Here is a 15,248-nt window from a genome sequence, read left to right as displayed (position 1 = left end):
TACCTGATGAATGGTGCTCCATGGTTTCAGAAGTCCTTGAAGCACCTTCATAAAAAGGTCTGTGACCTATTGAAGGTAAAATACAACAAGCATTGGCATAGTCAATAGGTCTTGCCTTTGAGACTTTATTAGCATTTAGCTATGCAGCACACAAGTGGAGAGTTTACAAACATCAGAAAGTAGACATATCAACTGGTCACATTTCATGTATTAGCTGCAGGACCCTAATAGTTCAGTCCTAAAGGTGCATGCCCTGCATGCCCTCTACCAAGGATTAAGCAAAAGCATTAATGGCCAAGGTGGGATGGGTACAGAGGGGACATGGAAGGCAGCAAGGCAAAGGGTACAAAGTCAAGGCAGGAACTTGATCCCTCGAGCAGGAGGCGGCGACTTGAACCATGCAGCAGGCCTTATGCTGCAGGAGAGTGCAGTGCACGCTGGAGGCGCTCAGCCTGGAACTGAGGCCAGAGCAGCTGAGCTAAGGTCACTGTAAGGCGAAGCCACACTGCAGCTAGGTAGGGTCTCAGCCAAGCTTCCACTTAGCAGCAGAGATGCGTGTCCACAGGACCATCAAACACAAGAAGTGGAATATGAACAAAACATTAAAATAGTTTTTTTTTACAAACTATGCATCTCTTCTTTACGTTCTTTGAGATATTACAGACTTTTCTGTATTGAAAAATCTTTTCATGAATAGTAAATATTTGTTTGAATAGAAGATTTCACTAGTTCAGGAATATTTGAACAGACATTAACAATGTAATCCTGATGCTGCATGAGGTATGTTCCCCTTCCTTACACCCTATATAGAGGAAGTGGGTTAATCAGATTTGCCAGATCTCATATACAGCAGTCAAAACATAAGTTTCTGCAGCAAAGTCAAAGAGCAAACCTTTGAAACTGTACTTGGTTTAGGAGCGTCTCACTATGGAGAACAGATAATAACCGGTGAATATGAGGATGACTTGTCATGTGGTTTGATTTTGCCTTTGCACTGTGTTATGTTAGCATGAGATTATTAGAAGTTTAAATGCCATTTTCCTTTTCAGCAGCCTCTGCACACGACACATTTTGTCATTAAAGCTTTTCGCCTAGTTGAATATTTTGCTTCACACGAGAATAATATGTTAGCTTATAATATCAGCCTTGCTTGGTAAACTATGTCTGTACAGTGAGCGTGGAGGCCTTCAAGGTTATTTCAACACAGCGCTTGTTGTTCAGTTTGATCAGCACACTGGCTAGACATAATACATATGCAGCTGTGGCCAACTTTGGGTTTTAGGCGCGATTAATAATGCACTGCACAGAGCATGAGTAACACACTTCATGAATATTCGCATGCAGAGAGTCGGTGCAGGAGATGATGTGATCCATTTCTGCTGAACCCAAAGGTATGGGCCTGCCCTTCTAAACACAAAGAGACCTTCTGTAGATATAATATAATATAATATACTAGCAAGGGAGGGTAAACTGAGGTTCTATTTAGACCTTTTTCCTTTAGCATTTTAACATGCTTTCTCCCTTTGTATTTTATGGAATAGTAACTATGCTGCTAACCTTGTTCCTTATAATATGTTTGCTTGTAATAGCTAAGGTACTGCGCTTGAGAACACTGCATTAGAAATAAACATTTCAAACTTGCACGTGTCCTCATTTACTCCTGGTTCTGGATTGATATGTTAGTATAACGAAAGAGTGTTCATGTGTTCCACATTACCTGAGGTGTTCTAAGTCCATGTTCTGGATTGTCTAAACATTGGGGGTCTGTAAGAACCAATGAGACACTGTTTGCTAGTCTTGTGGGGGATTTTGGATACTAAGGTGAGTTTTGGCACACCCTAATTCACTGCAGCTCTAAGTCTCTAGGCACAGTTCTGTGTAGGAGCAGAATCCCTGCTACATGGTGCCCGATCGTTGGTGGTCTTATTACATGACACTTGAGTAGTACTTGTATCGGTCCTTAACACCCTTCACTATTGTTTCCGGAAGACAGTGGTGTCGGACAAACCTACCTATACTTACATAAGTCTTTTCAAGCTTGATTCTTTCAAAACGGCATCCTTGAATTACTGCCTAGTTGTGCTACGTAGTTTTTATTGTATCTTTTCATTTCTGTGTCACTATGGCCGCGGTGGACATTCCGCAACATAGTCGCATTGCGGTGCGCAATCATTTGCAGAATTATAATGTCCCAGTTGATGGCATGGCTGGGATCATGGTATGGAGTGCTGAGGTGGCTTACGCGTACAAAATACTTTATTCGTGGGTGACCTTCCCGGCTGTGAACGCAAATACTACTGTGTTCGACACTTACACTCCCACTGCTGTGCCTCAGGACTATGCTCCATATAGGACACAGGAAGTTCTGATTAACGCTTGGCAGCACCGAGTTTGGCTTAATGGCGTCCTACCCCACTCTTTGACAGGACCGAGGCAAGGTCCATTGTCCATTCCAGGCACGACTTGGCCTGTTTTGGCTGGATTTACACCTCATCCTCAACACTGGGCGTGTCCCCTTGCTGATATAAGACGACTACATGTAGTTGCAATTAGCGTAATTTGGTCGTTAGTGCAATACATTACCCGCAATCTCCCGGGTGGGGCCCCAGGTGTTGCAGCATTTACAGAAGGACAGGGCGGAATGAAACTTAGTCCTGTGATGGTCAACGCTGTGATGGGCAAGCGCCCCCAGAATAAGGATGATTTTCCTTTCTAGCTTGCCGAGAAGTTTGACCAGCTGGAAGAGGTATTTCCTAACACGAGTCCTGGAGAAAAACACAGGATTCTGACTATTAGCATGCCTAAAGACTTGATCCCAGAAGCTGGTGACTGTGAGTCATGGGGTAAGATCTTTGTGGCAGTATATACGAGGTGCTTCGGCACACCGTCAATGACTGTCCTTCTGACGGTCGTTAAGCGTGTTCAAGGTGAGCACGGACCTGAGGCTGCGGTTGAATTAGGTATGCGCCTCTGCGGCAGTTTTGACGTAGTTTCCGATCTCGTTCTTGTGAATGTCAAGGGAGATGCTGTGAGCTTTCAGGTGTCTGATGCTTTGCAGGCTGTACCCAATGCCGATAAACCCCATCAGTTACGGAGAATTATTGTGGCGGCTTATAAGACCGTGAGCCGCAGTAGTTTGGGAGCCAAGCCATTTTCCACTAAAGAGAAAAAGCAACCCCAAAGGTCGAAGTCAGAGACGAACAGCCCTAGGCTAAAAAGCTAAATTGGCAGAAAAAACAAAAACAGGGTAAACAACAACAGCAGAAACAGGAGTCTTGTCCTGCATCTCCAGTGCCTGTGCCTACATAACGTGTTTATGACTTGCTCGATCGTGTGATGATAAAATCACCTGATCATTTTCAGGTTTCTGAACAACGCTCTCCTCGTTCTTTTCAGGACTCATCGGCCTCATCAATCGGTGGTGGAGGCGGCGGCAGAGGTCGGGTGGCCAGCAGGGACGCGACCAGCCTCACCCGAAAGACAGTAAAGGCAAGCAGGACGATTCAACACCGAAAAGACCCCAGTTTCAGAAAAAGAAAGTTGCTGCTTTAACAGCGAGATATGCCAAAGATAGTGAGAATGTAGCGTTGGAATCAGACATGGGCTCTGACCTTGCTGGACAGCGCAGCGGAGATTACCATAGTGCGAGAGGCCCTGCGTCCGCTACTGAAGGTGACAGCGACTGACCGATATGTTGTTGTGGAGACAGCTGATACTAGAGTACCTCCCCCTGATAGACTTTATAACAGTCCTTTTAATTGAAGATGACATACAGCGTACCATCAAAGGGGTATTTTGGGAAAATCTTACGACTACCTATGACATTTTGTTAGCAGAGGCTGACTGGCCCCCACCTTTTGTGCTTGCAGCTCCGAGAGGGGAGGAGGTAATACTCCCTAGTTTCGCACACACGGTCTCGAAAGAGCATGCGCTGAATTTTACAGAGGAGTGGGCTAAGGCTCTTGCGCCGGCTCTGTTCCGTGCACAGTGTGGTTGGGATAAATTTTCCCTACACCACCAGATTCCTTTGCGGTCTATGCCACAGCCACAACCTCATTATCCCATCCGACATGAAGCAAAGGCTTCCGTCGCGGAAATCCTTTAACAATTGGAATATCAAGGTGTGATTGAAACTGGTGTGTCACCGATGAATAACCCTCTTTTTACTGTGACCAAGCCTGACGGCTCGTACCATTTGGTATTGAATTACCGGCATTTGAACTCGCATTGCCGTACCTGTGCAGTACAGAATACTGACGGCTCTGCTCTTGTGGATGGTCTTGTGCGTAAACGGTTTAAAACCACGCTTGACATATCCAACGTTTTTTTTGCCCACAATTTGGACGGACTGAGTTCCCAGTGGACCAGTTTTACCTGTGGCAGCAAACAGCGCCAGTATAACCGTTCACCTATGGGCTATGAAATAGTCCAGGCGTGTTTGCTGCCCGTATTGTCTCTCTCTTAGAGAGGATAGACACTGATGCGTGTTCGTATGTGGATGACGTTTATCTCACAGTTGACGAGCTTAGGACGCATCTGTGTCGCGTTGACCGCATAATTTGTAACTTTGCTGACTTTGATTACAAATTCAACTTTGCAAAGTCTCACACTGCAGAGTACACAGTGTTGTTCCTGGGCTATGAGCTCAACAACGAAGGTCGAGGATTGTCTCCTCACTTCTTGGAGAAATGCGCACAACTGCGCGCTCCTATAACTCTGAAAAAATTAGAGTCCAGGCTGTGATTTTTGAATTTCGGGCGTACAAATATTCCCGAATATGCCCAGCATCAAACCTTTGTATGCTTTGATACAACCTACTTTTACCAAATCTTGCTGGCTGCCAGAACATTCAGCTATTCTGCATTCTTTGCAGGCTGATCTTTTAGAATCTAAATTCTTACTGACTCGTGACAACCACACCAACCTGGTGATAAGAATCATCCCTGGGGCAGTGGGTTTTACATACCTTACTTTCAACGAAGGAGTCAAGTCAAGTCAAAAACCACTTTATTCGATTTAGGTAAAAATCATAAAAGCATGCTACAATCAATTAAAAAAGGGCAATTCAATTTCATACAAAAATGTTCATACAGCAATAGCAATATATATACACAGTTTAAAAACAGCTAAAAACAAAATAATAATATTAGCTAAAATTTTACAGATACAAAGAACACATTTCATCCTCCAGTACAGACCCCTATATTACATTTGCAATCGCCTCCTCCTAATCCTGACAGCAGCAACAAGGTAGTTAGCCACGCTAAACATAACCAAAGGTGATTCTAGCATTTGTAAATACAGGAGAGCTGGTTTTGCCAGAAGAAAAGCTTTGCCCTTCAATAAAGGCACCAAATACTTCTGTCTAGGCGTATTGTAAAAATGGCAGAACAGCATTAGGTGCATATTATCTTGCAGTGAAAAATTGTCACAATTACACACAGGTGCATCCTCGAGCTTGTACCAACCATGGCTGTCACAAAGAACCGTATAAATCTGATTAAACCGAAATTTAACCAGAAGCCACCTGTGAAAAGGGATGTTTACTAGGGCAAGATACGGTTGAATAGCTAGGCAAGTAATCGTCAAAAAATGGGCTCTAACCGTGGGCTTTGTAAGTTGATATTCCTCTCTCTCCAAGCTCTTCAGTTTAAAAAAGTTAAGCTTGACCCAATCTAGATCAGCTTTCTTCAAACCCAGAGGGGAGGAAAATATCTCTGGACGACCAAGTTCCAAAGAACACTTATAAATATATGACAGCCAAACAATATCTTTAAATTTGTCCAGTTTTAAACAGTCCATCAGTATTTTAGGATTTAAACCTAAATTGTTATTGGTCCAAATCCTAATCCATAGAAGGATAGGTGCCATTAAAAGGATATCGGTAATGTACCCTAAACCAAGCTCCTGATGAACTGAGAATGTGGCTGTCGACTGGGGGAGCCCTAGTATAGACCGGAGGAACTTATTCTCCTCCCTTTGAATGGTTTCACTATTCACATAGCCCCACAGACCTGATCCGTACCTGGCTATTGCCAGAGTTTTTGCCCTGTACAAGCTTAATAATGCACCGCTCGGCTTCCCTCCAAGTCTCCTTGAAAAACTTAAAATTGCATTTGCCGAGCTCCTCACCGCTTTGGTTTTGGCTGTAATTTGAGGGATCCAGCTACCCTTAGTATCAAGAATTACACCAAGGTAAGTAAAAACTTTGACATTAGTGATCACTTCACCATTACAATAAAACGATTTGGTGTTGTTTTTGACAGCCCCGAATGCCATAACATGGGATTTAGAATTATTTACCACTAAGTCAAGTGAGGGCATAAATTCACTAAATGCATTTAAAAGTCTCTGTAGGCCTAAATGTGTCCGAGCTATTAAAGCAGCATCATCCGCGTACAGGAGAACAGGGATGCGAGTATCCCCTGCACGCGGTGTATCCAAAGTAGCAGTTAAAAGATTTTTCTCTAGTGAATTTATGTATAAAGTGAACAGCATGGGGGCAAGGATGCAGCCTTGCCGTACACCCCTGCTCGATTTAAACCAAGCTGTGCGATATCCTTCTTGGTCCATTCTAATCGATGCCTATAAATCTTTGTGAAGTTCAGCCAGAAGGTGGACAAGAGGAGGATCAAGACCCAATTTTAACAACATGGACCACAGCCGAGCTCTGTTAACTAAATCAAAGGCCGTGGACAGGTCCATAAACGCAACAAAAATTGACCCCTTTGTTGCCGTTGTATATTTTGAGATTATCAAATGTAGATTTAAACATTGGTCCTCTGTACCTCTTCCTGAACGGAACCCGTACTGGGCATCAGTTAAAATATAATTTTCCAAAGTCCACTTATTAATTCTCACAAGCAAAACTTTACCCAGGACCTTCATAGAAGAATCCAACAAGGATATAGGGCGGTAGCATTTGGGGTCACTTCTTTGCCCTTTTTTAAAAATAGGGACTATGATTGAGCATGACCAGGTTTTTGGCAAACCCCCCACAAGTACACAGTTAAAAACATTGGCTAGTATCTTTGCCCACATCTCTGGGTTTAATTTATAAAGATCCAAAGGGACCCCATCTGGACCGGGGGCTTTGTTCTCAGCGGAACCTTTTATCGCAACCTCCACTTCAGTTATACTGAATTTTAGTTTGGATAGTGAAGTTGAATAACAAGGCATAGAAAATGTCTCAACAATTTCATTACTCCCATATATTTTAGAGAAATGTTTAAGCCACTCTGCTTCAGGAATATTTACTTCAAGATCTATATTACTTGATTGGGCAAATAGAGGATTATTAATTATAGACCAGAATTTGGAACTTTGTTTGAGGGTAGTAGAATCCATTAAAGAATTCCACGCTTCTTCTTTAATGACCTTTTTCCGAGTCTTTACCGCCTCAGCGTATTTCTTCCTCAGTTGTGCTACCAGTAACTTGTCTCCGGGGGAATGTTTAAGCGCTTTCAACAGAGCGGAGTGTGCTTTGGAGCATGTATGATCAAACCAACCATAAGCTGGGGCAGGACCCCTCTTTGGACTAACTGTGAGCTCTTCTTCCACTCTAGCACAGATCGCCTCAAAAGCGGTAACTACCTCTTTCCCCCCCATGTCTAGATCCCTACATGTCACAAGTTCCACTGCCATTTTTTGTTCAATTAGACTTAAAAAGTCCTCAGGACAAACTTTACACCATTTTAGACGCCTTCCCTGGTCTTTGCTCTTTACATCCTTCACAGAGGTGGTCATCAAGGCCCCTTTGCTTAGACCAAGGGAACCGTCCATAACTAGCGACACCGGGTTATGATCACTGAACCCACTTACTATGGCATTATAAAACAGTACATAGCGGAGAAGACCCGGGGACATATAAATATAATCAATAATCGATTCACTTCCCCTCGCATTATATGTGACCACACAATCATTTAAATCAGAAAACCCTGGTTCATATAAATCATTGGATGATAACAAATCTTCCATTGCTGCACCCTTTGGGCTGTGCTCGAAATGTGGCAGAGTCGTATGATCAGGGCCGGTATCATCCTCAATCTGGCAATGTAGCCCACACAAATGAACATTAAAATCTCCCATAAGTATGAGTTGAACAAAAGTGGTTTGTTTTGACATATAATTAGTTAAAAAAGAAGATAAACCTTCTAAAACAAAATTTGGGGGACCCCCCTGCATATAATTGTAGCAGTTTATTAGAACTATCTTATTTTTATCTGCTTGGTGGATTTCCAACAACTGAAAATAATATGAGGAGCTGGGAATTTCCTTAACACTGCCTGCTATGTTAACTGAAACTAGAAACAACAGGCCCCCTCTGTCCCTTCCCGCCGAGGAACTCTGAGCTTTAACAAAGAACGATGTATAGCCATCCAACCAGAAAACATTGGATGGACGAAGGAGACACAGTACCTATTGCTTACAAGTCACACCTGTACACTTCGGCTGAAATGCGGTTTTCCTCTGTGGAAAAAGTTTTGACAGCAGTGCAAATGGCGATTCTTAAGGAACGTACGCGGTCGCAGGGAAAACGCAAGTTGGTTGTTACCCTGTTTCATGCGTTCGAGGCAGTGACGAAAGCCAGTGTACCAAATTCTAAAGCTTTACACCCACGGTGGATACAAGGGGCAGCTTCATTGACATCTTAGGATGTCAAGTTTATTTTTGATGCCTCCGTACAGTCGCAGGAGTTTTTGCTGTATGAATTTGTTCATCCTGCCCCTTTGGCTATGCGACCTTTGGAGGACTTCCATTGCATCATATACACTGATGGTTCAGCGCAGGTTGCGCATGGGTCTAAACACGCATACGTTTCCGCTTGCGCTATTGTGGTAGGTGCCATGGTGAATGATGAGTTGGAGTCCAGATTCGTGCACACGCAAACTCTAGGGGACTGCACCACAAAATTGGCAGAGCTTCGTGCTCTGATGCTTGCATTGGAGTACGCTGATCCTAGTGTGACAACTCTTATTGTGAGTGATTCTTACTACTGTGTCCAGTCTTACAATGAAAACCTGTTCTTTTGGATTTAGAATGATTTTCGTGATTCCAAGGGTAGCACAATAAAACATAAAATGATCTGGGTCCGAGTGGCTGAGCTAAAAGAGCAATTGCCCCTCGTGTTTGTGATTCATACTCTCAGTCATCAGCACGTAGGAGTCCACGCTATTGGTAATTCGCTTGCCAATGAGGCAGCAAAATCAGTGATATTGACATATTTGGTTGCAGCAGTTACACGTTCCAAAAGTAAGATTGATGATATCTTAGCAGCTGTTGCTGCAACTGAGAAGGGAGGTAAATATCCAAAAGGATTCCCTTTGAAGTATTCATACCACTTAAGTCCTGATGAAGTTCCTTATGTGAAAATACCGGACGTTGGTGAGAGATTAATTCCCAACACGGCCCGCAGGCCTACACTGATTACCGCAGCTCATGAAGGTGTTGTGTCTGCGCATGCGGGCACTTCGGCTACTGTAGCTCAGTTACAACAACGTTTCTGGTGGCGGGGGCTGTACAAACAGATGCATGATTATGTCCTTCAATGTGACATTTGCCAGCAGATTAGGCCTTCAACTGCTGCACGTCAGCCCCAGACACACTTGTACATATCTAAGAAACCCCTTAAGGTGTGTTTATTTAGATCACTACGGTCCTTTTTCTTCTGATACTGCGTATAAGTACATCTTGGTAGCAGTTGATTCATGCACACGCTTTGGCTGGGTGTGGCCACCACGCATCGCTGATTCACAGACTGTCATAAGAGACTTGCATGTCTTTGTAGGGATTTTTGCCTGTGGTACCTTCCATTCGGATCAGGGTCCGGCTTTCGCCTCTAAGGCGTATAAGGATGCCATGACTTTGTTGGGGGTCCTAGTCAAGTTTTCGTCTCCATACAGACCTGAGGGTAATAGTGTTGTGGAACGGATGAACCGAGATTTAAAGCAGTCTTTGACGGCTCGAGCTATATGCACTGGCAGGAACTAGCTGGCCCACCTCAATAGCGTGCAGCGTCTTCTTAATAATCTCCCTAGAAGGTCTCTGGGTGGGCGGACCCCATACAAGATGCTCTTTGGTATCAAGATGTATCTCCCGGACCTTGACGGTCTAGACTAAGTGGCTCAAGCTGCCTCCTTTGACGTAGATGAACATTGCAATGTTTTACAGGATCTACAAAAGACAAGAGACAGTCTTGCAAAGGAACATTTGCCCTCCACCTCGGATGATGCGTTGCAGATCCCGGTAGTCGGCTGCCTACCCCAAGTTGGAGAACTGGTTTGTGAGAAGATCGAAAACAAGAAACAATTTGGTCCCTCTTACCGAGCTCCGGTTCCAGTGCTTGGAGTGAAGGGCACAAGAACAGTCATTTTGCCACCGTTTCCAGGTCGTAAGGAGAACAGGTATATCTCCATTGACAATGTCAATATACAGAGTGGCCGATTCTTCTTAGTATGACACCGGCGGTCTCATGTCCTTCGATTTTGAGAAATTCTGTTTTGGCCCCGGTTTCCAATCCTGTGCCTGATGTTGCTCTCGAGATGCCTGCTATTTCCAGTCCTTTATTGAGTATACTGCCTGGTACTCAACATGATGAAACTGACTATACTTATCCAACTGACTTATCGATGCCAGATTTGCAAACTCACTTAGCTACAGAATCCAGATTTTCATTTGACACTGTTTCCCACACATCAAAAAAGCCTTCAAAGATTTCTGTTCTGGCAAGACTGTTTAAAAAACATTTTTTGATTCCCCCTTGGAGTTATATTTGGATGGTGCTTTTTTCGATTTACCTTTTTATGTCAATTGGTTTTGTGTTTTATTTTTTCCATCTCGTCAATGGACACTATGTTGAGGAGAGAACATGCATTCGACATATCAATGGAACATTAGCTCTCCATTCCTCATCACACAGAATAAAGAAAGACTTGGCTTTAGTTAATATCACTGCTTGGCCTGTCTTAGATGGGATTGTATGGGATGCTATTCGATTTCAAATCCATGGGCCCACTGAGGTTATAAATGTCCCTAATGTGCTTAGGGTGTCAATGGGGGATGTAGATAAACAAAATATACGTTCTGATGATTGGGATGTTCAGGCCGTAGAATCATTGTTTTCTGATTTGAAATATTATGCTGCCTTTGATGCTGAAGATTTGTACTTGGAGTCTGCTAATTACGGTGATTTGTATTGTTATCAACATTTTGGCAATCACTACCTGCATATAGCTAATACCAGGAGGCTCACTGTAAATTACTCCCAGTGGGAACACTGTCCGGCTCCTATACAAGGCAGTTCTGCTACCTTCTTGAAAAGGTTCACTTATTTTACAGGTTTTAATCAGTCTAATCCCAATGCATTTTATTTTAAAATGACAGAAAAGTCCACATCGAAAGGTAGACTTACCAATACTAAATGATTGTATTCGAAGTCCTTTCTAGACCAGTTGGCTGTTGGAGGCTATGAGTTGTGGAAGGATACCATTGACCTTAAATCAGTTTGGGGTTCTAAAAGCTGGAAAGTGCAAGGCACTGAGGCTTTGCACCATGCATGCCTCATCCCGAACCATATGTTGTTTTTGAATTCTACAATTTCTCAGACAACATGCTTTGGATTGGCTACTCTTAAAAGATTAAATGCTCCTTCTTTTCCTGATTTAGAGGAATATTCCGGTTGGTGTAATATTACTAAATTTTCCATGAGAGAGTCACAGACTATGTTATTGAATTCCTCCTTTAACATATCCAGTTTGGATCCCGAAGGCTGGTTGTTCTGGCACAAAAGTGCTGATTCATGCCAGCATCGTTTTCTGGGTTTAGCACATGGCTTTACACAGGTCAGGGCAGATCCCGGTTTTGAAAGAGGCCATTCTGTGACTACCTATTCTGTAGGCAAATTATGTCAGAACTGGCTCAGACATTCTACCTTGGCATCAGTTAAACTGCATTTATCTAAACTGACTGACGATGTTGCTCTGAATGATTTGATAAAAGGCCCGGCTAACGTTAGATCTAAAAGATTGATATATGCTGTTTATAACTAATTCTGGAAATCATCCCAGATTAAGACGGTTACCCTCCTTAGAGCTATAGATCAAGCTAATTTAGGAAAAGTGCCTTGGCATTACATGAATAAATCATCATTGTTTGCCCCGTTTAATTTGACTGACAAGCAGCGCTTACTGTCAAGGAAAGATGCTTCTTTTTCCTTGTTACACATGGAAAGGTTGGAGCCTTTACCGTTTTCTGTGGCACAGGCCAATACTGCAACATGGCTAATTCACGGTTTAATAATTCTCCCGTTTCCTTTGTTTGAGTTTAAAAACTGTATGAAGTACTTTGCCATTGGTAGATACGAACCTCTTGGAAGTACTTATCTCCATGAAGCTTGTTCCCTGCCATTTACATATAGATGCCTTAGGGAGGGAAAGGAAGTTTATTTGAATGGTGAAGAATGCACTTAAACACCGGATCATTCATTAATGTGTAGACATATCCAAATGCATGGCTCCTGTAATCAAAACGAGCCAAATTTAGCCTGTATTTTGAAAGGTACCCCTGTGCATGCAATCGTTCCCACATTCACATTATTGGCAAATGGGAGTTATTTACTTTTAAACAATGAAGATTGCTGTGGCTTATTGAAAGGGATTGCTTATGTAGTTACTGTCAGTGAGCGTGTCATTTGCTGCAAGGATGTAATGTATCCACCCCGCATGGGAAACTTGATGTTTCCATCTGGCCTCAGATTCCGACCTTGAAAGCGGAGTTCAATAAGATGAGTCGCATAAGAGCTCTATTGTCCCAAAAAGAAGTTGCCCTCACATCTGCTCGTGAAACATTTGTCCTTCACGTAGCTAACACCCGCACAGAGGTGCATGCCTTATTAAATACTGATTTGCCCTTGCATTTTGGTGAATTAATTCACACAATCTTTAATGCATCCTCCACATCGGGCTGGCTCACTTTTTTAAAGTTGTGAGCAGTGGCCTGGTGACTTCCTTTCAAAAGATTTTCGGAGTCTTTCCAGCTTTCTTCCATTCTATTTTTTCAAGCCTGTTCGGTGGATTTCCCTTACTACTGCTCTTGCGGCTGGCGTGCTAGTGCTGTTTAGTTTATTTCAAAATGGATGCACATCCTGTGTTACAAGATGAGCTGTCTCGGCTAGGGCTGCTTCGGGCCCGGATGCTTGAGTACTATGGAGCGCTGCCTCTAGCTACATTGAGTGCAGCTTATGGATTATCGTTTCAATTTTCCTACTTTACATGCGTCCAGCCTGTCTTCCATTGCCTGAGTTGTGACTTCGATGGGCCCTGGATTTGTGTCTCTGCAATACGGTGTCTCCCGATGTGGATTATAATCAATTTATGAGTCCCTTAGTTGCTCATGACTTGCTTTGTTGTGATGGAGGGATTATGGCCTTTGCAGCGATGCATGGAAAACTGGGTCGTTGGAATGTGTTCGCAGCGGCGCAAGATTTCTTGGCTTGCCGTTTCCTCGAAAACCCACCGAGTTGTCCTCTGATGGTGCTAGAGGCTCCGGTAATTGAAGAACATCATCTAATCTGCTTGCCTTTAGGAAGGGTCTAAAGACTTGGTTATTTTCTGGTTAGAGCGCTTCCATCTTTAGCCTCTGTTTTCCTTCTTTGTTATGTTTTTCAGTCTCCTTTCTGGGTCTGGAGCACAAAGCGCCGGGACACTCCTTTGGAGTAGCCGTTGCGCTATACAAGACCCATATATAACATAACATAACAGAACATGCATGTTCTTTCCCTTTGTTAAATTGGATGGCCAAATTATTTTCGGATGATAACAGTGACTTCCTGTTGCTGCATATTTTGCATATTCATTATTAGGATGAACTGTGTTTGCAGTCTCGCTTCCTTGACCAACACTTTTCATTGGATAATTGGATTTATTTTTCGCACAATTTTTTGGAGCTCCGACCTATTGACTTTATCAATGTCCAAAGGCTAGATTTTTTTTTCTCTTCACAATTATGTTTATTTTATCTCTGTTCTTGAGGTACCAAATAGGAGACTTGTGTTTGGACTATCGATCTTTAACTCTGCATTCCTAAATTTGCCCCTTTTAATTGTCCTGTACGTGCTCGGATCAAAGGGAGGGTGTCATGTGGTTTGGTTTTGCCTTTGCACTGTGTTATGTTAGCATGAGCTTATTAGAAGTTTAAACGCCATTTTCCTTTTCTGCAGCCTCTGCCTCTGCACACGACACATTTTGTTATTAAAGCTTTTCGCCTAGTTGAATATTTTGCTTCACACGAGAATAATATGTTTGCTTATAATATCAGCCTTGCTTGGTAAGCTATGTCTGTACAGTGAGTGCCGAGGCCTTCAAGGTTATTTCAACACAGCGCTTGTTGTTCAGTTGGATCAGCTCACTGGCTAGACATAATACATATGCAGCTGTGGCCAACTTTGGGTTTTAGGTGCGATTAATAATGCACTGCACAGAGCATGAGTAACACTTGATGAATATTCCCATGCAGAGAGTTGGTGCAGGAGATGATGTGATCCATTTCTGCTGAACCCAAAGGTATGGGCCCGCCCTTCTAAACCCAAAGAGACCTTCTGTAGATATAATATAATATACTAGCAAGAGAGGGTAAACTGAGGTTCTATTAAGACCTTTTTCCGTTAGCATTTTAACATGCTTTCTCCCTTTCTATTTTATGGAATAGTAACTATGCTGCTAACCTTGTTCTTATAATATGTTTGCTTGTATTAGCTAAGATACTGCGCTTGAGAACACTGCATTAGAAATAAACATTTCAAACTTGCACGTGCCCTCAATTACTCCTGGTTCTGGATTGATATGTTATTATAACGAAAGAGTGTTCATGTGTTCCACGTTTCCTGAGGTGTTCTAAGTCCATGTTCTGCATTGTCTAAACATTGGGGGTCTGTAAGAACCAATGAGACACTGATTGCTAGTCTGGTAGGGGATTGTGGATACTAAGGTGTGTTTTGGCACACCCTAATTCACTGAGGTTTTAAGTCTCTATGCACAGTTCTGTGTAGGAGCGGAAAACCTGCTACAGACTATGAGGTTATCATGACTTCTAGGACTCTATCTTAGGGAAAGAGAAGACTAAGATGGCTTTCAAAACATTCTTGGAGGGGAAGAGGGGAGTCAGATTAACCAGCTAGGCTTTAGCGCTTGAGGAGTCTGGTGCAACAATCTTTTTTGGCGCCCCTCCCCCAAATAACCTCCTCCTCAGTT

General features: G+C 43.0%; 1 protein-coding gene across 1 annotated transcript in view; it reads right to left on the bottom strand.

Moving 5' to 3' along the window:
* PKD1L1 (polycystin 1 like 1, transient receptor potential channel interacting) overlaps positions 1-15,248 on the bottom strand; it is a 1,739,639-nt gene that overhangs the window by 836,806 nt on the left and 887,585 nt on the right. The window contains exon 27 of the mRNA XM_086964902.1: positions 4-66. Coding sequence (XP_086821028.1) covers positions 4-66 — 63 coding nt within the window. The remainder of the gene's footprint in view (positions 1-3; positions 67-15,248) is intronic.

Source organism: Lissotriton vulgaris, chromosome 4_1, assembly GCF_964263255.1.
Source record: "Lissotriton vulgaris chromosome 4_1, aLisVul1.2, whole genome shotgun sequence".
In the NCBI taxonomy this organism is placed as follows: domain Eukaryota; kingdom Metazoa; phylum Chordata; class Amphibia; order Caudata; family Salamandridae; genus Lissotriton; species Lissotriton vulgaris.
The sequence above is the reverse complement of the archived record's forward strand: the minus strand, read 5'-3'. Positions and strand labels throughout refer to the sequence as shown.